The 24,828-nt window shown below is 43.4% G+C and overlaps 1 protein-coding gene and 1 long non-coding RNA gene across 2 annotated transcripts; one reads left to right on the top strand and one right to left on the bottom strand.

Annotated features, from left to right (window-relative positions):
* Positions 1-16,608: 16,608 nt before the first annotated feature.
* LOC125913451 (small nuclear ribonucleoprotein G-like) lies at positions 16,609-17,247 on the bottom strand. Its single transcript, XM_049618581.1, has one exon. The coding sequence runs from the start codon at positions 17,245-17,247 to the stop codon at positions 17,017-17,019; it is 231 nt and encodes a 76-aa protein (XP_049474538.1). The 3' UTR covers positions 16,609-17,016.
* Positions 17,248-19,876: 2,629 nt separating this feature from the next.
* On the top strand, positions 19,877-22,029 carry LOC125912269 (uncharacterized). The gene is made up of 3 exons (XR_007454658.1): positions 19,877-20,100; positions 20,195-20,358; positions 21,431-22,029. It is a non-coding gene; the product is annotated as an uncharacterized LOC125912269 (long non-coding RNA).
* The last annotated feature ends 2,799 nt before the right edge of the window (positions 22,030-24,828 follow it).

The following is a 24,828-nucleotide window of genomic DNA, read 5'->3' as shown; positions in this document are numbered from 1 at the left end:
GTTTTCCTAACCCCAGAGATATACGTTTACACTGAAGATCAGCTCCGAACAGCCATTAGCCCCAAGTCCTGGGCTAAACAGGCAGTCTTGCTACCTGTTCTGATAGGAGCAGGAATTGTGACAGGAGTAGGAACCGGAATAGGGGGCATAGGTTCATCTGTAGGACTATACCACAGACTAGCTCAAGAGATAAGTGAAGACATGGAACGGGTGGCAGATTCTCTGTTAACCTTACAAAACCAAATAAACTCCCTGGCGGCAGTGACCCTCCAAAATAAGCGAGCTCTTGACGTCCTCACTTCAGAAAAAGGAGGGACTTGAATCTTTCTGGGGGAGGAATGTTGCTATTTCGTAAACCAGTCAGGAATAGTTACAACTAAGGTTAAGGAATTCAGGGAAAGAATTCAACATAGATGACAGGAAAGTATCAATCAATGAAAAGGATGGGATCTCACAGATTGGGCATCCTGGCTTCCTGCTCTGGTGCAGCCCCTCCTCTCCATAATTTTACTTGTATCCATCGGCGCCTGTATACTGAATGCCGTGATACATTTTATTGAAAACGCTGTTGTTCACCAAACTACTGCACGTATCTTAGCCTTTTGAAAGTACCAACCTGTAAAACTGAAAGGTGATGCCTAATAAAAGTTTTTTTTAAAGGCATCAAAGGGGGGAATGTTGGAGAAGTGAATCAAGTATGACAAAGATGGGAGACGAGGCTAAAACAGACTTTGGTCTCTGGCTCAGAGACCCCTTCCTCTGGGTTCTTCTTCCTTTGTTTGCTGCGCGCTCAAAAACCCCACAGATATGGAAGCTGACGACTATAAACTACCCTCCCCCCTTGCATTCGGCACTCAGATCTTTGGAGAAATGGTCTCCTCTGAGCCCGTCAGTATTAAATAACTCTCCGATCCACCAAGATCTCCGAGTGCTGCTTGCTTTTTCCACCAGCGTTCCAGCCTGGTTCCATAACAATTTTAAGCATCAACTTTTATCCTGAGAATCATTTAATCTCTTTTTCCTGAATCTTGAGGCACATACATCAGTGTAAACACTTCCCCAAAATGGCACTGGCAACCTCCTTACTGGCAGGCAAACGAGCAGACCGAAAGAGGTTACAACATGTTTAAGCTTTTAAACCCCCCAGAGTCTTCCATTCAATGTGCCCCACACTTACAAATGGGGCCCAGATTAGAGGAAATCAATACCAACAAAATATCCTATCCATAAGAGGAAGAGGAGTGCGATGAGGAACCTCTCCCTATTTCCCCAGCTTCCTGGGGTAACCTCTGTCAACCCGATAGCAAGGAGTAAAGACAGTCTACTTTATCGGAAGGGTGATTCCTCAAGCTTCTGCCATGCGTAGACCAGCCAGCTTCCGGGGTGTGGCTGGAGCAGGGCTGAAGATAGGATCTGGGTCAGTCTTCCAAGTCTGGGGTTCCTCAGGACTGGCCCTCTTGACTCTGGAGTGGTGGACCCCTGGAGTGAGACCTCTATGAGGCCCAGTCCACTGTGGTTTGAGAGGGTCTTTTTCCAGTCTTTGACCTCGACCAAGTCCCCTGGTGAGAAGGGGGTAGATGTGCAGGCAGCCCCACAGCACAAAATGCAGGCTTACATCCTGGTCACCTGGGTGGGTGATGATGGGGCCAGCTTTGGCATGATGGGGCAAGACCCGGCTGTTCAGGAGGGAGTGGTCACCGGGTCCCCTGCAAGTCCAGGTAGTGGGGACCCAGTGTGGTCAGGTGGCTGGCCAAGAGCCTCCCTTGGCTCCTCGGTAGCTGAGGCACTGACCACCCTCTTGGAGCCACGCATGGGGCTGCTGTGGTCCGGGAGGCTGGGGCTGGGGAAGAGGCGCAGGGGTTGGATCCCATGGCTGAAGAGCTCATTGGCCAGACCCAAGTAGTTGTGAAGTGCCAGAAAGGTGTCCCACTGCAGCCTCACCATCTTGATCTGCCCCCCCCCCACCCCCACCAAGCTCTCGAGGTACTTGGTGAACACAGCAGAAAAGGCCTCCATTGGCAGCTGCAGCACCGTGGAGTCTTGGGCCACCTGGGCAGACACGGTACCCTGGGGGTGCTGGTGGCCAGTGATGACATCCAAGATGCTCAGGAGGCTGTTGACACTGTCCCCAGGGGCCACTTCTTTCACCACACACTCCTTCCCATCAGGCCCTGGCAGACAGATCCCCAGCAGCCCAGCCTGCACCACATAGATACTGGCATCCGGCTGGCCTGGCCAGAAGACATAGTCACCCTGGCTGGGCCACTGGGAGAACATGAGTCAGCAGAGCTCCAGGAAGAGCAGCTTCTCAAAGTGGCCCAGCACCCAGACATTCTTGAGTATATAGAGCACCTTGGGGGGCAGGTGGGAGTTACCCAGGTCACCCTCATTGAGTCAGCTTCAAACATCGCGGGTGGGGGCTCCTTCTGTTGCGGTGTTGGTGCCTCTTTCTGGATGCACAGGATCTTCAACACCTGGGGCCATCTGGGGCTGGGGTTTTCTGCACTCACTCGCAGTCTGCATACCAGTGGCAGGAGGAATACGGCTGTCACCAGCACCGCTACTCCAGCCCCAATCATCATGTCCAGCACCTCCTTATTAGCTGCTTTCTTGGCTGCTTTGTCTGCTAGACGATTTCCTCATGCTGTAGGGTTGTCTCCATTCTGGTGTCCTTTGCAGTGTGAAACCGTAACTTCTTTTGGAAGCCAGACGGCCTCAAGGAGCTTTCTTCCCCACCATGGTGAGGCCCCTCTCTTTGTAGATTGCCCCATGTTTATGTAGAGTAGCAAAAGCAAACTGGGAGTCGATTGACTCGCTTGTCCTTTTGAATGGTGAGGGCTCAGTGAGGGCACGTCATTGCATGCCCTGCCTTTTGAACGTCCTCCGTGATGAAACTGCTACCATCACTGAACGAGGTGAGGTCTGGGTTCTGTCCAGCCTGGTCATGCAGATCTGGGCAGCTTGCGAATACTTTATCAGTCACCTCATAACAGTCATGGTCTGGTTTCCCTTCCTCAGAAGGTAGGAAAGCTGCAGGGTTCAGCGTGTGCACTGTTTTAAGAGTGACCAGTGGATTCTCGCAGAGGAGCCCCTGGTATTGTGCTAACTGCGAGTTGGAGAGGCATGAGAGTTTCTTCTCATGCGCAGAAAGATTCCACACTGAAACAGTCTGTGACCAGCCAAAACTTGCCGGCAAGGGACCCTCAAGGATGCCCAGTGGTACATCGACCTTATCACCTGGAATCTGAGAGCAACAAGCCCCCCACCAAGCTACCACACAACTGTCTATCAACTCTCCTTCTCCCCCAGTACGAGCCCAGTTCTGGCTCTGCAGACATTGGCAGTGAAGGGTGACAATCCCTGGGCCTCTGCGGCCTTCCTTTTTCACCCAGGGCTGAGAGCTGCCACCTCTCCCAGGCTGAGACACAGCAAAGTTCTCCCCCAAATGAGCACCAAAGCATAAATCCACTCCACCATCAAGAGTCACCCCAGCGCACAGTCTCGGCCCCCTCCTTGGGCTTCTGAAACAAGCATCTCTCCGACCCGAGCAGGTACTGATAGATGACTTCACAGAATGAATCAACCTCTCAGCCCTCCATAACACCGTGCTCCTGTGGGCAGAGAGGCATCCACACCCCCGGCTGTAGCTGGAGATGTAGGAAAATTCAGGAGTGAGGGGCAGGGGGCAAAGATGGAAGTGGCTGTACCACCTTTTCTGAAAGTCACTTCAAAAGGCTTTTCTGTATTCGGCAGGCCAAGGGCTGATACCTGCCCCGGGGCAGCTTTATCTCTAGGAAGGTGGCTTTGGCCTCTGTCCAGCCAGGGGGTTCTCCATCTGGCCCTACCAAAGATTATAGAGGGGTCTTGCTGTTGCTGAGAATCTGGGAATCCAGATTTGGCAGAACCCTGCAGCCTCCAGGAATTTCATAGCCCCATCTTGGTTTGGGGCTAGGGTAGGGAGGTGATGACCTTCTTCTCCAGCTCTAGTGCTCTCTTTCCATGAGACCCGATACCCTGAGTCTGACAGGAGTTGGAGGAGGGCCCTTGGGCCCTCTGTAAAATTCTCTCGGGTATTGCTGGCAAAGAGGAGGTCATCCACACGCTGGAGAAGGGTGCAGCATGTGGCCTCCCTTGGAAAGCTGGCAAGCCCTCCGGCCAGTGCCTCCCCAAAGAGGGAAGGCAAGTTTTAAAACCCCTGTCGGAGGTGCATCCAAGTCCATTGCATTTGATGCTCTGTATCTGATTTGGTCCATTTGAAGGCAAAAAACAGGGTTGAAGGCAAAAAAAAGGGTTGGCTCCCGGGGCCAAGTGGAGGCAGAAGAAGGCATCCTTTCAATCTAGGCAGGTAAACCAGCTGGCAGACCCTGGGATCTAGCTAAGGAGGGTGTATGGGTTCAGGACCACTGAGAGCAAGACTTGAACTGGTTGGTACCCTCCTCCCGGCTTCCTCACTGGCAAGAGTGGGGTGTTCCAGGATGACTGGCATTCAACCAGAATGCCTGATTTGTTGGATGCCTGCCCTTGTCTCCTGTGGGGGGTGGGGGGAGGGCATTGCCACAGTCTCTGCAGTTGAGCCCCTGGGATTAACTCTACAATGATGGGGGCATGGCTGTGGGCAAGTCCAGGGGGGTTGTACTTAGGCCATGAAGTGGGGAAGGCAGTCCTGAATTCGGACATGTCGCTTGGTTGGGAATGGGCACAGAATAGTCTCCATTTGGATCGAATCTGAGGCTGGTACATCCCCTTGGATCAAAGGTTATTTGGGCCCCTAGCTTTGAGAGTATATCCCAGCCAAGGAGAAGGATAGGGCACTCAGGTAGGTCATGCCGTACTGTGTGGCCCCCGAATCCACATAAAGGTCATAGTTTGGCCCCCTACTTTTATTTTGACTGTGGGCTCATGGAGGCCAAGAAGTGAGCCAGGTCCCCCTCAACCTGAAACTATTCTTGCTTTAATATCCTTTCTCCTTGCAGCAGGCACAATGATCCCTTGCTGAGGAGGTTGTGGGCCTCCTCCCTTTTTGAAGCTGGATCTTCCCCATCGTTTTGTCATGGCTCTCTTGTGCCTCAGGGTCAAACAGGGTGTAAGCCTTGCATAGTCTCTCATAATAATCCCTGGGGGATTCCCCTTGGGCTGGACATATTCATGGGCTTCTTCACTTCTGCTCAAATCCCCACGGAAGAGAGCCTCTTGGTACCGGTGCTGTGGACCGGCATCTGGAGAGTGTCTGTGCCTGGTGGAGGGCGCAATCTGGCCACTGGTTCCAGGGGAGAGAGAATCTGCCAATTCCAGACGTGGTGGGGAGACCAAAGGTGGCAGAGTATCAGGAACCAGAAGTTCATACGGTGGGGGGGGGGGGGGGGGGGCGGGCAAAGATTGGTTCTTTCTCCAGTTCACCGGTGAGAATTTGTGGAGGTCAGGACTTATACAGGAGCTGATCAGGGTAACCTGGGTCTCTGGTGACAACATGCCAGATGTAGCAAACCATTGGGACAACCAAGGTTCCCTCAGAGGGCCTTCCTACACCAAAAGTGAGCCATTCTAACTCACATAGGGTCCTTAGCGTGCCGGGGGTTATCTTAATTCCATAGTCTCCCCAAAATCCCTTCTTTGCTCTGTCCTGACCCCATAATGTTCCCATGAGGCAGAGTCGCAAAGACAGACAGAGGGATGGGGTGCCCCCTCTAATGAGGAGACCAGTCAGATCCCCGTTTGTCCGTGTCCAAAAGGAACTTAGGTGACACTTAGCCGTAGCAGTCTCAGCTTTGTGACTTATGATAGAAAACTATTCCGAGGCCACCATAGACTGTATGCCATTCACCACAGAATTGTAGACGGGCCCACTCAGACTCCATATGCTTCTGGGGACCTTAAGGGTACCCGCTTGTGGAGCCATAGAATCAAACTCAGCAAGCAAGCCAGACCGAGTCGCACATTCACACTCACATACACACCAGAGGTTATGACATTCCCTCCCACAGAATGTCTACAGATGAGACCACTGAGGTCTCCGGGGAGTGATCAGGTTCCCCTTCCACCACTACGGGTGGACAGGACAGAACAGAATTGGGTCCCAGGTCTTACCAATCTCCGACGTTGGATCCAGATCCTCCATTTCCAAGTCTCGAGTCTGGTAGGAATGGTGGAGCAGGGCCGGCCCAAGGTGACCCAGCGGGAGACTGCCAAAATTCAGGCAGGGTGCACCTTCTCCACTGCGATTCCTCATTCTGTCACCGCCTCGCCGTTTTCCCAAACTGGTGGCAACAATGGGCCAGTGCGGTTGGGTTTCCCAGTCAGGGAACTAAATGTTACGGAAACTGGTCTGGATCACCCAGCAGAAGAACCAAGCGGCACTCGAAGGTCTTGGAAGCCAGGAGGTTTATTTTACACCAGTGGGCTCAGAGGTCTGAGTCCAGAGTGGCAACAGAGGGGATAATTTATAGTCTGTTACTTCCACATCCCTCATTGGTAGTAATCTGGTGCCTGAGGCAAGCAGGGTGTGAACAAGAACCTGGAAGGGAAGTCTTCAGACAGGGACTGAAATTCTCTCATCAGTCCTGTCGGCCATGATATATCAGATTTTTCCCTAACACTACAAGGGTAGACACATAAGGGTAGTTGCAAACCTGTCCACTGAAACTTGGCAGGGCAGAAGTGAGTGGTAGGAAGTATTCAATGTTCTGAATAGGAAAAATATGCAGCCAAGAATCCTTTATCCAGCAAGGCTGGATATTCTCCATTCAGAATAGAATGGCTATTCTCCATTCAGAATAGAAGGAGAGAGAAAGGTTTTCCCAGACAAACAAAAAGGAGTTCATGACCACTAAACCAGCTCTGCAGGAGATCTTAAGGGGGACTCCATGAGTGGAAAGCAGCAAAGACTACAAAGGACCAGAGACATCACCACAAGCACGAAACCTAGAGATAACACAATGACACTAAATCCGTGTCTTTCAATAATCACTCTGAATGTAAATGGGCTAAATGCCCCAATCAAAAGACACTGGGTATATCAGAATGGATAAAAAGCCAAAATCCATCTATATGCTTCCTACAAGAGACACATTTTATACCTGAGGACACCTGCAGATTGAAAGTGAGGGTATGGAGAACCATCTATCATGCAACTGGATGGCAAAAGAAAGCTGGAGTAGCCATACTTATAGCAGACGAACTAGATTTTAAAACAAAGACTGTAACAAGAGATGAAGAAGGGCATTATATCATAATTAAGGGATTTATTCATCAAGAAGACCTAACAATTGTAAATGTTTATGCTGCCAGTGTGAGAGCACCCAAATATATAAATCAATTAATCACAAACATATATAAATGTATACATAATAATACAGTGATTGTAGGGGACTTTAATCCTCCACTTACAGCAAGAGACAGATCATCTAGGCAGAAAGTCAATAAGGAAACAATGACTATGAATGACACATTGGACCAGATGGACTTAACAGATATATTCAGAACTTTTCATCCAAAAGCAGCAGAATACACATTCTTCTCGAATACACATAGAACATTCTCCAAAATACATCACATACTGGGTGAGAAAACAGCTCTCAACAAATATAAAAAGATTAAGATCATACCATGCATGTTTTCATATCACAATGTTATGAAACTCAAAATGAATCACAAGAAAAAATTTGGAAAGCCCTCAAATACATGAAGGTTAAAGAACATCCTACTAAAGAATGAATGGGTCAACCAGGAAATTAAAGAAGAAATTAAAAAAATATATGGAAGCCAATTAAAAGGAAAACACAATTCAAACTCTTTAGGATGCAACAAAGGCAGTCTTAAGAGGAAAATACATTGCATCAGCCCATGTCAAGAAGCAAGAAAGGTCCCAAATACACAACCTAACCTCACACCTAAAGGAACCAGAAAGGCAGCAGCAAAGAAATCCCAAAGCCAGCAGAAGAAGAGAAATAATAAAGATTAGAGCAGAAACAAACAATATAGAATCCAAGAAAGAAAGAAAGAAAGAAAGAAAGAAAGAAAGAAAGAAAGAGAAAAAAATATCAGTAGAACAGATCAATGAATTTAAGAGCTGGTTTTTTAAAAGAATAACCAAAATTGATAAACCCCTAACCAGACTTCTCAAAAGAAAAGAGAGAGGACCCAAATAGATAAAATCATGAATGAAAGAGGAGAGATCACAACCAACGCCACAGTAATACAAACAATTATCAGAGAAAATAATGAAAAATTACATACCAACAAACTGGACAATCTGGAAGAAATGGACAATTCCTAGATACTCACACACTACCAAAACTCAAACGAGAAGAAATAGAAAATTTGAACAGACCCATAACCAGCGAAGAAATGGAATTGGTTATCAAAAATCTCCCAGCAAGTAAGAGTCTTGGGTCAGATGGCTCAGGGAAATTCTACCATACATTTATTTATTTATTTTTTTTATTTTTTATTTTTTATTTTTTTTTCAACGTTTTTTATTTATTTTTTTGGGACAGAGAGAGACAGAGCATGAACGGGGGAGGGTCAGAGAGAGAGGGAGACACAGAATCGGAAACAGGCTCCAGGCTCCGAGCCATCAGCCCAGAGCCAGACGCGGGGCTCGAACTCACGGACCTTGAGATCGTGACCTGGCTGAAGTCGGACGCTTAACCGACTGCGCCACCCAGGCGCCCCTCTACCATACATTTAAAGAAGAGTTAATACATATTCTTCTCAAGCTGTTCCAAAAACTAGAAATGGAAAGAGAGCTTCTAGACTCATTCAAGGAGGACAGCATTACCTTGACTCTAAAACCAGATAAAGACCCCACTAAAAAGGAGAATTAGAGGCCAATATCCCTGATGACTATGGTTGCAAAAATTCTCAACAAGATACCAGCAAATTGAATTCACAGTGTATTAAAAGAATTATTCACATGATCAACTGGGATTCATTCCTGGGCTGCAGGGCTGGTTCAATATTCACAGTTCAATCAACGTGATACATCAGATTAATAGAAGAAAGGATAAGAACCATACGATGCTGTCAACAAATGCAGAAAAAGGATTTGACAAAATACAGCACCCTTTCTTAATAAAAACCCTCAAGAAAGTTAGGATAGAAGGAACATACCTTAACATCATAAAGGCCATATAAGAAAGACCCACAGGCAATATCATCCTTAATGCAGAGGGCTTTCCCCCGAGATCAGGAACATGGCAGGGATGTTCAATCTCACCACTGTTTTTTTTTTTAACATAGTGTTGGAAGTCGTAGCTACAGCTATCAGACAACAAAATGAAACAAAAGGCATCCAAATTGACAAAGAAGAAGACCAACTTTCACTCTTTACAGATGATGTGATCTTCTACATGGAAAACCCAAAAGACTCCACCCAAAAACTGCTATAGCTGATACATGAATTCAGCAAAGTAACAAAATATAAAATCAATGTACAGAAATCAGTTGCATTTCTATACACCAATAATGAAGCAGCAGAAAGAGATATCAAGGAATTGATCTCATTTACAATTGTACCCCAAAACCATAAAATACCTAGGAATAAACCTAACCAAAGAGGTAAAAGATCTGTATACTGAAAACTATAGAAAGCCTATGAAAGAAACTGAAGAAGACACAAAGAAACTGAAAAAAAATGCAATGCTCATAAATTGGAAGAACAAATATTGTTAAAAAGTTGATAATACCCAAAGCAATCTACACATTCAATGCAATCCCAATCAAAATAGCATGAACATCCTTCACAGAGCTAGAACAAACAATCCTAAATATTTTATGGAACCACAAAAGACCCCAAATAGCCAAAGTAATGTTGAAAAAGAAAACCAAAGCTGGAGGCATAACAATCCCAGACTTTAAGCTGTATTATAAAGCTGTAATCATCAACACAGTATGGTATTTGGCACAAAAACAGACACATAGACCAATAGAATAGGATAGGGAACCCAGAAATGGATGCACTAATAGATGGCCAACTAATCTTTGACAAAGCAGGAAAGAGATTCCAATGGAAAACAATATAAGTCTCTTTAGCAAATGGTTCTGGGAGAACTGGACAGCAACATGCAGAAGAATGAAACTGGACCACTTTCTTACACCATACACAAAAATAAATTCAAAATGGATGAAACACCTACATGTGAAGCAGGAAAACATCAAAATACTAGAGGAGAAAACAGGCAACAACCTCTTTGAAGAGCAAAGGAAACAATCAATAAAACTAAAATGCCAATTGATGGAATGGGAGAAAATAATTGCAAATGACAAATCAGATAAAGGGTCATTATCAAAAATTTATAAAGAACTTACCAAACTCAACACCTGAAAAACAAATAATCCAGTGAAGAAATGGGCAACAGATATGAATAGACACTTTTCCAAAGAAGACATCCAGATGGCAAACAGACATATGAAAAGATGCTCAACATCGCTCATCATCAGGGAAATACAAATCAAAAACCACATTAAGATACCATCTCATACTTGTCAGAATGGCTAAAATTATCAACTCAGGAAACAAGAGATGTTGGCGAGGATGTGGGAAGGGGAACCCTCTTGCCCTATTGGTGGGAATGCAAACTGGTTCAGCCACTCTGGAAAACAGTGTGGAGGTTCCTCAAAAAGTTAAAAATAGAATTACCCTACAATCCAGCAATAGCACTACTAGGAATTTATCTGAAGGAGACAGGAGTGCTGATTCAAGGGACACACGCACTCCAATGTTTATAGCAACACTATCAATGATAGCCGAAGTATGGAAAGAGCCCAAATGTTCATTGACTGATGAACGGATAAAGAAAATGTGGTTTACATATAACATGGAATACTACTTGGTGATGAAAAAGAATGAAATCTTGCCATTTGCAACAATGTGGATGGAACTGAAGGGTATTATGCTATGTGAAATAAGTCAGTCAGAGAAAGACAGATACCAAATGATGTCACTCATATGTGGAATTTGAGAAACTTAACAGATGACCATAGGGGAAGGGAAGGAAAAATAAGATACAAACAGAGAAGGAGGCAAACTATAAGGGACTCTTAAACACAGAGAACAAACTGAGGGGTTGATGGGGGTGAGGGCTTGGGGGGGGGGTTGTGAAAATGGGTGATGGGCATTGAAGAGGGCACTTGTTAAGTGATAAATCACAGGAATCTACTCCTGAAGCCAAGACTACACTGTATATTAGCTAACATGACAATAAATTTTATTTTTTTAATATTTATTTATTTTTGAGAAACAGAGAGAGACAGAGTGTAAGCAGGGGAGGGGCAGAGAGAGACACAGAATCTGAAGCAGGCTCCAGGCTCTGAGCTGTCAGCACACAGCCTGATGCAGGGCTGGAACTCATGAACTGTGAGATCATGACCTGAGCTAAAGTCGGTCACTTAACTGACTGAGCCACCCAGGCACCCTGACAACGAATTAAAAAAAAAAAAAAAAGAAAGAAAAATGTATCCAATTACAAATAGAAGTTCCAACAAAAAAGCATTACCCAAAGTTGAGATAATACAAAATGCAATTATATAACATAAAAACTAAATTTTGGACACTGTCTTCAAGCTTAATATTTAACAAATTTAGATTCTTGATTTTGTGTGATAAATTTCATTTATTTTTGTTGGCTTCTATGGAAGAATTTGAGACTCCATTCATATAATATATTGAATAGAGTTCCAAATTGTTTTGATTTAAGTACAAAAAAAAAGATATGATATACATAGTGAAATATTACTAAGTCATAAAAAAGAATGAAATCTTGACATCTGCAATGATGTGGATGAAGCTAGAGAGTATTATTCTAAGCAAAATAAGTCAGAGAAAGACAAATATCATATGACTTCACTCATATGCGGAATTTAAGAAACAAACAAACAAAAAAACAAGCAAAGGGAATAAAAGAGAGAGGCAAACCAAGAAACAGACTTCTAACTTTAGAAAACTTTAGAAAACATACTAATGGTTACCAGAAGTAAGGTGGGTCAAATACCTGATGAGGATTAAGGAGTGTACTTGCATGAGCACTGGGTGTTGTATTTAAGTGTTGAATCACTAAACTGTATACCTGAAACTAATATTACGTTGTATGTTAATCCACTGGAATTTAAATAAAAACTTTTCAGGGCGCCTGGATGGCTCAGTCAGTTGAAAGCCGGACTTCAGCTCGGGTCATGATCTCACGGTTCGTGGGTTCAAGCCCCACATTGGGCTCTGTGCTGACAGCTCAGAGCCTGAAGCTGCTTCAGATGCTGTGTCTGCCTCTCTCCCTGACCCTCCCCCGCTCTCTTTCTCTCTCTCTCTCTCTCAAAAATAAATAAACATTTAAAAAAAATTTATATAAAAACTTTTAAAGAAAGAAAATTCTTACTGGAAACAAAAAGGGATGGACATACCCTGTTTAAAAAACAATAATTTTGATAATATATAATGTATCTTTGAAAGAAAATAACATTTTCAGAAATCAGAAAAAAAAATTAAAAATAAAAACATTACTACCGTCCTACATAATCTCAGCACACAAGCATATATACCCAACATAGAGCAATACACACTTCAGTATGTCCACATATCAATCACATGCCTAAACCTTATAATACACTTGTACAAATCCTCCATCGACACATGGTATGAATTTTGGTACCAAGTGGGTATGGAACAAAAGGATATATATGATAGATAGATAGATAGATGATAGATAGATAGATAGATAGATAGATAGATAGATAGATAGATAGAATGTAGGATGAATATAAATATCATGAAAATAGAATGTGACAAATATGAATAGCCTGAAAGTACTGTTACTACTCAACCCTCATGATTATCACTTTCCATACTTTAACCCACCCCTAGACAAGCTTCCAGTGTCAATGTGATACCCAAAGGAATACAACATCATATCCACAGATGAAAACAATACATACTGTAACTATTATTTAACAGATTTTCCAAACTTTCCATTTTTTGGCAATTTTTGTGTGAGACATAAAGATATACAATGTGACAACACACATGACACTTGGTACCCCAAGGTTTCATCAACCTACTCAACATTTAGAAAAGAGGAAATGGAACATTTGCACCCACAGGATTAGCCTGGAAGTTAAAAATAGGACCAACATTGCTTACGCACCCAGACCATCACTTCACACATCAACTAGACCTTATTTACATGTACCAAAAAACACACATTACTAGATGAAACCATTATGCCATAATTGGACATTGGCATGCCTCAGGGACTTTAAAGGTAATTTTACCGCATACTTACACAGGGACGATGTTACAAGACCAATGCTGTCATTTATTTATTTATTTTATTTATTTTTAATGTTTATTTATTTTTGACAGAGAGAGTGACAGAGCATGAGCAGGGGAGAGGCAGAGAGAGAGGGAAACACGGAATCTGAAGCAGGCTCCAGGCTCTGAGCTGTCAGCACAGAGCCCGACGGGGGCCTCGAAATCACAGACTGTGAGATTGTGACCTGAGCTGAAGTCGGACGCTCAGCCAACTGAGCCACACAGGCGCCCCAGACCAATGCTTTTAAAACCAATTCTTCTATGATTTCAACTGAACCTTATAGCATCACACCCTATGGGGCACTTTCATGCAGAATATTCAGAAAACCAGCACCTAAAGTATCCATTTGGACCAATTCACACTTTGGTTTAGAGGGCATGGACATCACCCTGAAGGGCTAGTAAATTTCCCTAGAGCAGGAAAGATAACCTCAAAGTCAGTCTTTGAAATTTTCTCCATACCACGTCATAATGGAATGGAATCAAAATTCTTGAATAATACCATGAATGGACAACTCCCACCTAATGGGATAGCTGCATTTAAGTTATACCTCAATAACACAGGATATAGTATATAATGGAATGAAGACACAAACGGTTGTATCTATGGATGCCACACAACACCTCAATCACTGAAGACATCCCCATGGAATATATCATTATTGTGCCACACCCTCATGGAGTTGACATATCTTCCAGTGATAACACTTTTGGATATGATCCAAGCTTACCAAAAATTGAATGCAATATTAAATAGTGGAATATTTTGAGAGATAACGTTTATGGCTTTAGGGATTACCTGTTATGGAGTTTCCTACTACAAGCTAACATCACAACCTAACAAATTACCAGTAAATATCACTAACTGTTGGAAATTTGGTCACTCTGTAGTTAAGGCAAAATGGTTCTCAGAACAGTCTATGACACTTTTACAATCAAACCTAAATGAGTTTTGGCACATGAGAGGTAAATGGGGTAATACAGTGTTTACGTGTGATCATACTCTAGATAATTTTAATAGCCTTGCACCTCTGAGGTCCGGTCACCTTAGGTCCTTTCACACCTACATAGAATAAGACACAACTCAGTTGCCAATACTATAATGCTATCTTAATATCAAAATCTAAAGTCAACCTATATAACAAAGGAAGTAATCATACCTCCATGTCCATTAGAACAATTAGATGCAATATATTTTTTACTATCCCTTGGTTAATAAAGCTTCAATTACACAAGGAAGATCCACAAGCATGATGGGAAACATTAGGAATTGATTTTAATGCAGATCTAGTGACACAGATCGATCCAGGTATGCAGCAATATTTCTCTTCATTGATCCAACCATCAGAGGCACAATGGGGTAGAACACACATGGTCAGCACAGCACCCCATCTCTGAGAATATAACCAGAACTGATGGATCAATACCAATTTATATAGCTAAAGAAGTTACCTTTGGCAAATGTGATGTATCACACAATAGTGTAATGTATTATTGAGAGGGGATATTGGAATACTACACATTGTATGAGAACTTTCCATTGGGAGCCATAATGGACACATGGCATTACCGACCCAACACCAAAAATTCTCAGACAAACTATGTTTGAACCTATATTACTTAACCCTGTGAGAATTGCATACAAATTACGTGGCATAGAGTTGAAGTAACCTTCCAAAAGAAACAATTCAAACTGTTCTATATACAACCTGCATGTGAAATTTATGCAACAGAGCTGGGAAGAGCCACCACGAACTGCCCGACTTGCCACCCATCAAGAGAATTAGATTAGAATATCTCTAACAATGCAGGTAGGACTAGACATCATCTTTAACTTAATTATCTCTGGAATTCAAGAAGGAGAAATCCAGACTATTGAGCAGGAACTATTTTGTGTTTAAAAAACACGTAAACCCCCTACTTACTGCAGTAGGAAATTTAGGTTCCAAAATCTCCTCAGTGTTCAGAGATCTACATTCTATTATTTTGCCTATGCATGATTACCATGCCTAGCACCTGGAGCTTAACTATAACACTGGCCATAGGCTCCAAACCTTCCAACAGAATTTACTCAATCTTAGAAATCTCTACCTAAGAGAACAATTAAAAAATTACTGTAGAATCAGTGACCTACTGGACAGAGTACGGAATAATATCAGAAACATTATTATAACAGGTAAAATGTGTTCTTTGGGCTGGATGGAGTCTCTCTTACAGTTGGACACCTCCAGACCATCGGGTTGTGACAATACAAGACAATGTAAACTTTCATTGTTGAGACTATTAGGGGGTCGAAGTCTATTAGCATTTGACACATACACATATGAAAGTACATGGTAACACAGCTCTTTTGGCAACCCATGTACCCTTCTGGATTGATGGCTATTTACTACCCAAAGAGATGATATTTCAATGGTCTAATGGCATGTATTATACCTAGTGTGAATTAGAAATCAATGCTAATCTGGGGCACCTGGGTGGCTCAGTCAGTTAAGTGTCCTACTTCAGCTAGGGTCATGATCTCACAGTTCGTGGGTTTGAGCCCCTAGTCAGGCTCTGTGCTGACAGCTTAGAGCCTGGAGCCTGCTTCAGATTCTGTGTATCCCTCTCTCTCTCTCTGCCTCCCCCATTCACACTCTGTCTCTCTCTCAAAAATAAATAGAACATTTAAAAAATTTTTTAAAAAAAGAAATCAGTGCTAATCTGTATCCTTTTCCAAGAACATCCAAGGAAAATGTATTCCTAGACATGGGACATTTTAACTGGACACCTGGTGTTAAGAACTCAGAGGTCATATTCTGTAATCACTCTATGATGAATGATACTGTCATCACCGTGGACAATGAGTACATTAAAATACTGTATGCTATTAATGTGACATTGAATAATGTTACTATGATGGGTATTTTTATCTCAGAACATTCATATAAAGATTTTCCAACATCCTAGCATACTAAAGTAACAGAAATACCTTGGGTAAAACTGACAAAATTGACCAGCTTTTAGATGGAAGCTTAGAAGATCCCATAAAACCTAGCAGCCCATAAAACAAGCTAACCCACTCTGAACACCCTGCACAGGCCATTCATGCACCCTCAAAACTCGTCAACACCAACATAGCTGCATTAAACAGAGATACACAAAATTTACATATTATTTGTTTTGTTTTGTTTTTCTCTGGAGTTCTATTTCTGTTCTTGTCTTCAAAAAAATTTTCCCCGTTTATGTTCAAAATAAACAACTGTATCGTTACTTCCTGTGTTTTATTTCAATTGCACTATACTTGGAATGTAGATGTATTTGGAAAAGTCAGAGTACATCAAAACTATTACAAGAGTGTTGAAAATTACAGTTAATGTTTCAGAAGAAATCTGCTCAGGTTTGCAGGTTCTTTATCTTTCCATTAAAAGATGAAAAAAAGCCAGCCTAGTCACGCCTCACATTTAATCAGATTCTTCCGTATTAATGCGTTAAAGCTTTGGAACAAATCAGTCTCAACCAGGAACAGCTCGTGTTAGAAAAAACTAGAATAAGAGCTACCATTCAATTTTTCATGTTCAGAATGCCTGCGAAAGCATTTTTGGACTATTAAGAAAGTTTATTTAGCATAAAAGTTCAATATGAAAACGCACGACCTGATTTTTATATTGTAGTAAAACAGATGCTATGGAGGGGACATGTGAAAGCGGTTGGTTTCTTCCGGTGAACACACCCATTGTTTATACTCGTTCCAAGGTTTCTAACAGGATGATATGATTTCCTGGAATTACCACCATTCCAATATTGTTCTCTTGCCCACTAGTTGCCATCTCCACACATTCATCCATCACAAGATTCATAAAGGGATGGAAGCCCCGCAATATTCCTTGGCCACGTCTGCCACCATTTAATTTCAATGGTAATTTCTTGTCCGTAAATTTTTTCAACTCAGGAGGGTGAGCTTTGCTCATGGTGTCTACTCGGCAAGCTCAAAGATCCAAAATTTACATATTAAATATTCCTTCCTGGAATTGCTAACAAAACCTTTTCAACATGTGATTTGTTCTGGCTATATTTGTTCTGGTCTGGGTATAACCCTTAAAAATACTTACAGGTGGGCAGGAATTATTTCTCTACCCATATTTGGAAATCCATTAAGGAAATCTTTCTCATTGCTTTTAGCTATTATCTTTGCTCCATATCTTATTGAAGATGCTATTATAATGTTATGCACCCTGAGGCTTAAGAAGGGAAAATTACAAAAAGACTGATTAACCACACCTTTGCCATTCTTTTCTGTGAGCCTATAATGAAGATCTCATATGTATTTGTGGACTTCTACCTACCTGTACTTGACAATATGATTTTCATTTGGTTGTTTTGTTGATTTCTTAGCTTACCTTAATGGACTTACTTACTAAGATAATTTCACTTACCTTAATACTAAATTCAGATTTAGTTTGGCTTTTCTTACTTGACTTAATTCTTATTAAATGTGACTTTGGGTTTTAGTTTTGATTCTGATTTGACTTTATAACCTGATTTGACTGATATCTGATTTAATCCTTAATTTTGCTTTACTGTAAACAATCGAACTTGTTTTATTTAGTGTGATGTTCATTTTATGATGTCAGTTGACATTTCATAGGATCTGAGATTGATTTGATTTTGTTTGATTTTCATTGGAACTATGGTTGGGTGACTTAGATTTGCCTTCATCCAAGTTAGCAGAATAAAAACACAGTGCTGATCTGGTTAAAGATGTAGTTGATTCCTGAATGATCCTTAAGATTAGTCATGAGGAATCTCTGGGTGCGATGTAGAGAACAAGATGGAGTCACTCCTGTCAAGCAATCACTCGTGTCAAGCAGTGACATAAGCAGCCAAGGTATTGCAGCTAAGACCAGATATCACTAAAACCAGCACAGGCTGATGGCATCCAGAACCGATAACCAGCAAAGCCAAGAGAGCCTGGAAGAACCCAGAGCTGATCATCACTAGAATCAGAAGAGACCTGCAAAGTCCCAAGACTGATTAAACCCCTTTTAAAAAGGAAGGACCTTCTGCAGCAAACTGTCAGACTCTGACGCTGACTCTTCCACGTCTGGCTGCATCAGAAAGACAAGTGCCGCCAAAGGCTCTGCCCTATTGATCTCTGAACATAACACAGATCCTCCAACAGCCTGAAAATAATAAGCCGTAAGTACCGAGAACTGACCAGGACCCTACCTTGGCCTCATCTCAACTGCGAGCTCACAGACGGACTTCACACTTGATTTGTTAACTCTTACCCCTTTTTGTATCTCGTTTGTTGTGTGCCTTTGTATTATGCTTTGCTTTGTGTGGCATGTATGAAGCCACGTTACATGCATAGTATTATCTCATGGAGTCTGGAACCCTGCACCTGCTTTCAGTTATACTAACCTTGCTCTATGATTGAATAAAGCGGACCCTGTCAAAAAGACACAACTCATGTGTACGCCTTCGTAGCGTGCTCGCCACAGGCCTGGAGAGCTTGAACACAAAAGAGAATGAAGCTTGCAATCGAGGAGAAAACTTACCCTCAAACCCATGGGTGGGCGAGAAAGCAGGGAGCTCAGCTGGCTCCGTGGGTACAGACACCTGTTTGCTCACCAGCCTCAGAGTTGGGGGGTCTTCTTCCTGCTTCAGACGGCCAAGTAATGTTAACCTTAAAAATAAAACCGCCAGCTGTCTTGCTAACAGAAACGGGTTTGAGAGTAGCACAGAATTGCAATTCCCAACTAGCAGGTTACGGCAAAACCACAGGCAAGCCCAGGGAACAAAGGAGAGGAGGGCTCTTTTATAGAGGAAAAGTGGGACGTGGGGAGGACGTTCTAAACCAAAAATTCATTGGGGTAAACTGGGAGTTGGAAGTGTAGTGACTTTTCATTGGCTGAGTTGTGATAGTCTCTCATTGGGTGGGCTGTTGCCAGGCAAAAGGGAGAGACTGTACCCTTTCCGCTGGGATAGTGAAATAGTATCCAGGCTCCAGGTCCATTTCTTCCTCTTGGGGAGGCAGTTGACAGCGCGGTAAGGTGTGAGAGCTCCCCGTGCTGGCCTCCCGACTCCACGCCAAACAAGGTTTCTTTTTACTAATTTTCACATCGGCCAGGAGATAGATATAAGAGCTCTCTGAACCTTCCGCTCATTTTTGCTCCAAAAATAAATTTATTTTAAAATAACATAGTAATAACGATGAGACATCAATTACCCATCAAGAATTTGGAGCTTCCGGTTTCTTCCTCTGGAGTGGATTTGGTCTAGGCGGAGCATATTCTAATCCCTTGCACTAGAGAACTTCACAGTGGGAAGTGAAGGTTTGGGGAGGCGAGGCTAGGCAGAGGACCCACGACAATATCCACAGGTCTCCTTCTCCCCTCCTGCTGTAGGGGCAGGCTCAGTTAGAAGCTGGGGCTTTGTAGCTGAGTGTCACCTCCCCCCCCCCCCCCCCCCCCCCGCCCCCGGGCGCTCTGCCAGGCTCTTGCCCTAGTCACTCCCTTTCTGACGTCACGTGCTCTCTCTACTTGGAACACAGGGTGTGGTGGGCATGCGTTTGTTCTTTGCTCTACGCAACTCTAAAGAGCTGAGTTGACTTCAGAGTAGAAAAGCTGAGCTCAGCAACACACACTCAGATGCTCCTTGCCTCTTTGGCTTCTCAGATTATGCTCCCCCAGTGCCGGGGATACAAATATGTCTTGCCCAAACTTTTCTTGCCTTTTTTTTTTTTTTTTTCTAAGTTAAGCAAAGAGATTATGTTCCTCATTCATGGAGGTTACTCAAAGCCCTGGCTGGAAACAGTACATGTGAGTCTGTGCTGGGTGTCTGAAAGCATTCTCAGTCTTTGCTTTTTATTTTATTTATTTATTTTTTTAACATTTATTTATTTTTGAGAGACAGAGTGAGACAGAACACGAGAGGAGGAGGGGCAGAGAGAGAAGGAGACAGAGAATCTGATGCAGGCTCCAGGCTCTGAGCAAGCGTTCATCACAGAGCCCAATGGGGGGCTCAAACCCATCATGACCTGAACTGAAGCTGGACTCCTAACCGACTGAGCCACCCAGGTGCCCCCCCCTTTTTTTAATGTTTATTTATTTTTGAGAGAGAGAGAGAGAGAAAGAGAGTGCTGCTGGGCTCGAACTCGCGAACCGTGATATCATGACCTGAGCCAAAGTTCGGTGCTTAACCACTTAACTAACTGAGCCACCCAGTGCTCTGGGCTTTGCTTTTTGAAGAGAGAATTTCACTCTTCTTGTTCGTCCTGTAAACCCGGAAAGTATTGTGAGATCACCTTAGGGTACTCCTGGGAAAAGTAGACCTGGTCAGCTTTCAATTATCCACAGGTTCAGCAAGTATTAGACTGTCAGATTAGCTCCCAAGGAAGCTGGATAGCTGGAAAGGTGAGCAGTCTTTTGGTCATGGGCAAGTTTTTCATTTGGGCTCTGCCGCTTTCTAGCAGTGTGCTTTGGGCAAGTTACCTGAACAGGCTAGTCTTAGCCTTTCTGCAGCAAAGGAGGAGATGCCGTGCCTATTCCACACTGCCACTAGGTAAGAACATGTGGAGTGTGCTGTCTGGACCACAGGAAGAGCTCAGTAAATGGTAGCTGTTGTACCTCTGCTTCTAGGCTCCACCTCCTACACCACATCCTAGCCAAACTACTATTTTTTAGGAATTCATTTTCGATATTATAAGGTCATAGATGTTCTGAATTTTTAAGGTCCGGAGAGAATGTGCAGATTACCTTATCTATTTTCTTTCACAGAGAAGTGATCCCTTAGGGGATTGGGTGGACTTTCCCTGGGTAATTATAGAATGACGAGAATCCAGAATTTTTGTTTCTGAGTCCAGGCCTTTTTCCCCCACACCACACCACTTATCAAAACCCAGTGGCTTTTCTCCTTGCCCAGGGACCAGAAGGAGCTCCCCCTGGGTACGCCAGAACTGCCGGTAGGATTACCATTTTGTTATACTTGGCTAGGAGAGAGCGTAGTGTGTCACAGTTCACAGGCCTGTTGACCGCCCAAGCCCCACATTGTGCCTCCTACGAGTTCACAGCCTCCAATGAGGTAATGAAGCCTCTGGGTGTTTTGTGGCTGTCAGCTGAGAAAAGCATTTCCCCATTATTCTTTCTGCAGGAAGCCACAACTCTCAGCCTCCCAAATGGGGAAGAGGAGCTGTGGGGTGTAGGACTGGCTTCCTATTTCCACTGAGCCACAGCAATGAAACTCAGAGCCTGGGGAGTGTTTCTCCAAGCGAGTGAGGGCTGAAGGACGGGAGGAGCCACAGCCCCTGGTCCCACAACTGAACAGAAACCCCACCACTGGCAAGGCAACCAGCGGCCAGTGGTTTTCTCTCCTTGGGGTTGGGCAGAGAAGCCTAAGAAGCCACCAAAGGCCGGAGAGGAGGAGCCCCACCTCTGTGTTCTCTGAGCAGTTCTGCTTTTATCTCTCTTAGTTATCGCTGTTCCATTTTAAGCTTCATTTGAATAAAGAGTTTTGCTGCTATGTATGAATACTCACACACACACACACACTCTCACACACGCTAGACTTTTTTTTTTTTTTTTTAACTAGACCTTTTCCTTTTAGCTTCCCTTACTTTCCCTGCTGGACAGATATACAAAAATGAGGGGCTCACATTTGGATCAATTCATGCCCTGTAAGGCCAAGGACAATTGGTGTGCCCTGAGAGGAGAATAAGGAGAGAGTATTTAGAGAGAGCCACAGCTTCTGGGATTACCAGCCTTCTAAGGATGTTTACCTGCACTGTATTTTTTAAGCCTCTATATCTCTGTAACTGACTTGTTTACAAGTTGAATCTCAAAGCAACACTTGCCCAAGGACATCCCCAGGCTTACTGAGGATGCCCGTCCTTGGGAGGCACTGGATACCCCAAGTTAGCATGGCCGCACCCTGACATATGTGTTCTTTGAGCCTCAGGAGTGAATTGGCCTGCAAAAGGACCCCTTTGTCACTCAGATTTATATCTCTTTTGAGGAGAAATGAAGGGGATGCTACAGAATGACCTATAAGTTCTTAATTCTTGTCCTAGGGTGGTGCAGTCTTTTGCTGATAAATGGGAGGGGATATAGACACACAGTCAAGACTGGATGGGTCGGGGGGTGGTCAGGAAAGGAGATCATAGCCACTTCTGTCATCACAGAGTAACTGTGTTTGCAGAGAGACCTGTCACTCTGCTCTCTGAGCTCAGGCAGGAGGGCAAGAAAGCCCATTTTGTCGGCACTACGGTGTCATGCAATTTTGGTGGTTTCTTACTTATCCACACCCATTTGAGCTCAAAGACGACAGAACCCTAATAAGAGAGAGTCATAAGTTCCATGTGGAAATCATGAGCCTTCAGCACAAGGGGACCACTTCTTCTGCATCCTCCTGGGACTGACCGTCTCCCTAACCACTGAGTGAGCTAACGATTGTGATATCTGCTTAGTTCCTATGTAGCTGACAGAACTTGATCAGGAAGCCCCCTCTCACCAGACACCAAATCGGATGCCTTGATCCTAGCTTCCCCAGTCTCCAGAGCTGTAAGAAATAAGTTTATGTTTATAAACCACCCAGTCTATGGTATTTTTGTTATAGCAGCTGGAATGGACTAAGACAGTATGTTTTTTTTATCATAGCTACAATAACCAACCATGATATTGCCTTGCTTAGTCCAATAAGACATAGATTGGCAAGCATACATCCATGGCAGTGCCCCACTGATACTATTGTCCCAAGTTCCATACTGCCAAACAGTTACATAATGTCTGTGATATAGCTACTTAGTTTAAACCCTGAGAATGATATGGGCACTAGACAATAAATACTCACTTGCTGAAACCCAGATTTGTAATTTATTTCTCAACATGGATGGTTTTTTGGAACCCCGGAAATATCCAAAACATACAAAGCCAAATGTTAGAATTTTAAGTGCCCTATATTTATTTCTAAGATATAATAGCGATCAAATTGCACAACGAATTTTCTTTTTACAAATGATACTCTATTGTGCTCTCCTCAAAACTCTAACCTCAGAGTCCATAAGCAAAATCCACTGTGCTACTCGTTAACTTCAATCGCCCACTGGAGCTTACAGTCTTGCAATTTTCAAGCATCTACCCCTCCCAAACTCGAATATTCTTGCGTATTTCAGTAACTTGATGAAAAACAAGTTGGGGCTTTTTATTTCCGCTCATATTTCAATAATGACTTTTTTCTAATAATAAGAACAAATTCACTCCCCTAGAAAGTTTTAAAAAAAGCAAAAAGCTTAAATGAGGACCAATGATTTCTCCCAGGTACCACTGTGACCTATGTAGCTTGATCAATAGACCACTCACTGAGAAGACCAAACTGTGAGTCTAAGTTTCTGCTTATCTCTTTCCTGATTTCATTTTTCAAAGTGTTTGAGCATTCTCCTGGACTATTCAACAACACAGTCTGCCCTGACATTGTCTTATTCTCAGGGTTTTTCCTTGTCTCTCCAAATGGACTGTAAACATCTCATGGTCAGAAATAGTATTAGTTCTCAATAAAATCTTACAGGTTTGGGTCTAAGTGGGCATACAATTCTCCTCTCTTACCTGATTCCCAGACCACAGCCACGTCTAACTGTCAGGCACTTAGACCAGATCTTCTCAGTGGGATCCGGAGAGGGGTACATTAAAGGAAGAGTTTTCTACATTAAAATGAGTGTCCATTTCTGCTGCAAACAACTCTTGAGACATTCTTTCTGATGATCCTAAAATGCCCTCTCTCATAACCACTTCTCCCTCCACAGATGTTCATTCTCCTGACGTCTCTTTCTCGTACTTGTTCCTCCCTTCCCAAATCTTCAGTTACCCTAACTTTCAGGCCTCACACTACCTAAAGCGATTCGAATATTTATAGAACACCTCTGGCCTGCCAGACGCAATCATCCAACATCCACTAGAGAAACACAGAACCTACCTATGGAGCTTTGTGTTCATAGCGAAGACAGACAATTATAAAAACAATGAGTGATAAGGGGATACGTGTGGGTAATGGGAGCGTGTAGCAAGAGTACCTAGTCCTGCTTTGAGGGCTTCCTGGAGGAACCGAGTTATGGAGAATGTGTAGGAATTAGGTGAAGAGGTGAGAGGATATTCTAGAAAGAGAGAGGAAGGGAGAGCGGGAAAGAGAGAGAGATAAAGACTTGTTTCAAGCAACTCAAAGGAATTCAGCATCAAGTGTGGCAGGGCCATGGTGTTGGGGGTCAGGGAGGAGAGGCCAGCTGAGAGTTCTAAGAGTTAATAGGGGCCGCTTAAAACCTAAAGGGGGCCTGGCTGGCCCAGTCAGTGGAGCATGCCATTCTTGATCTCAGGGTCCTGAGTTTGAGCCCCACCCACACTGGGTGTGGAGCTTACTTACCCAAAACAAAACCAAACCAAAAACCTAAGGGGAAACCATTGACGAGTTGCAAGCTGGGGAATGACACGATTAAATTATCATCTTTAGAAGGCTTTCCTTGCTAGGGTGAGCAAGAAAACACCCCCAGCTGATCTCGAAGGAGG

This window comes from Panthera uncia, assembly GCF_023721935.1.
Source record: "Panthera uncia isolate 11264 chromosome C1 unlocalized genomic scaffold, Puncia_PCG_1.0 HiC_scaffold_4, whole genome shotgun sequence".
Lineage (NCBI taxonomy): Eukaryota > Metazoa > Chordata > Mammalia > Carnivora > Felidae > Panthera > Panthera uncia.
This window is presented reverse-complemented; position numbering and strand designations above follow the sequence as displayed.

Coding starts and splice junctions, on each gene's coding strand:
- LOC125913451 (XM_049618581.1), bottom strand. CDS start 17,247: ATGAGCAAAGCTCACCCTCCTGAGTTGAAAAAATTTACGGACAAGAAA.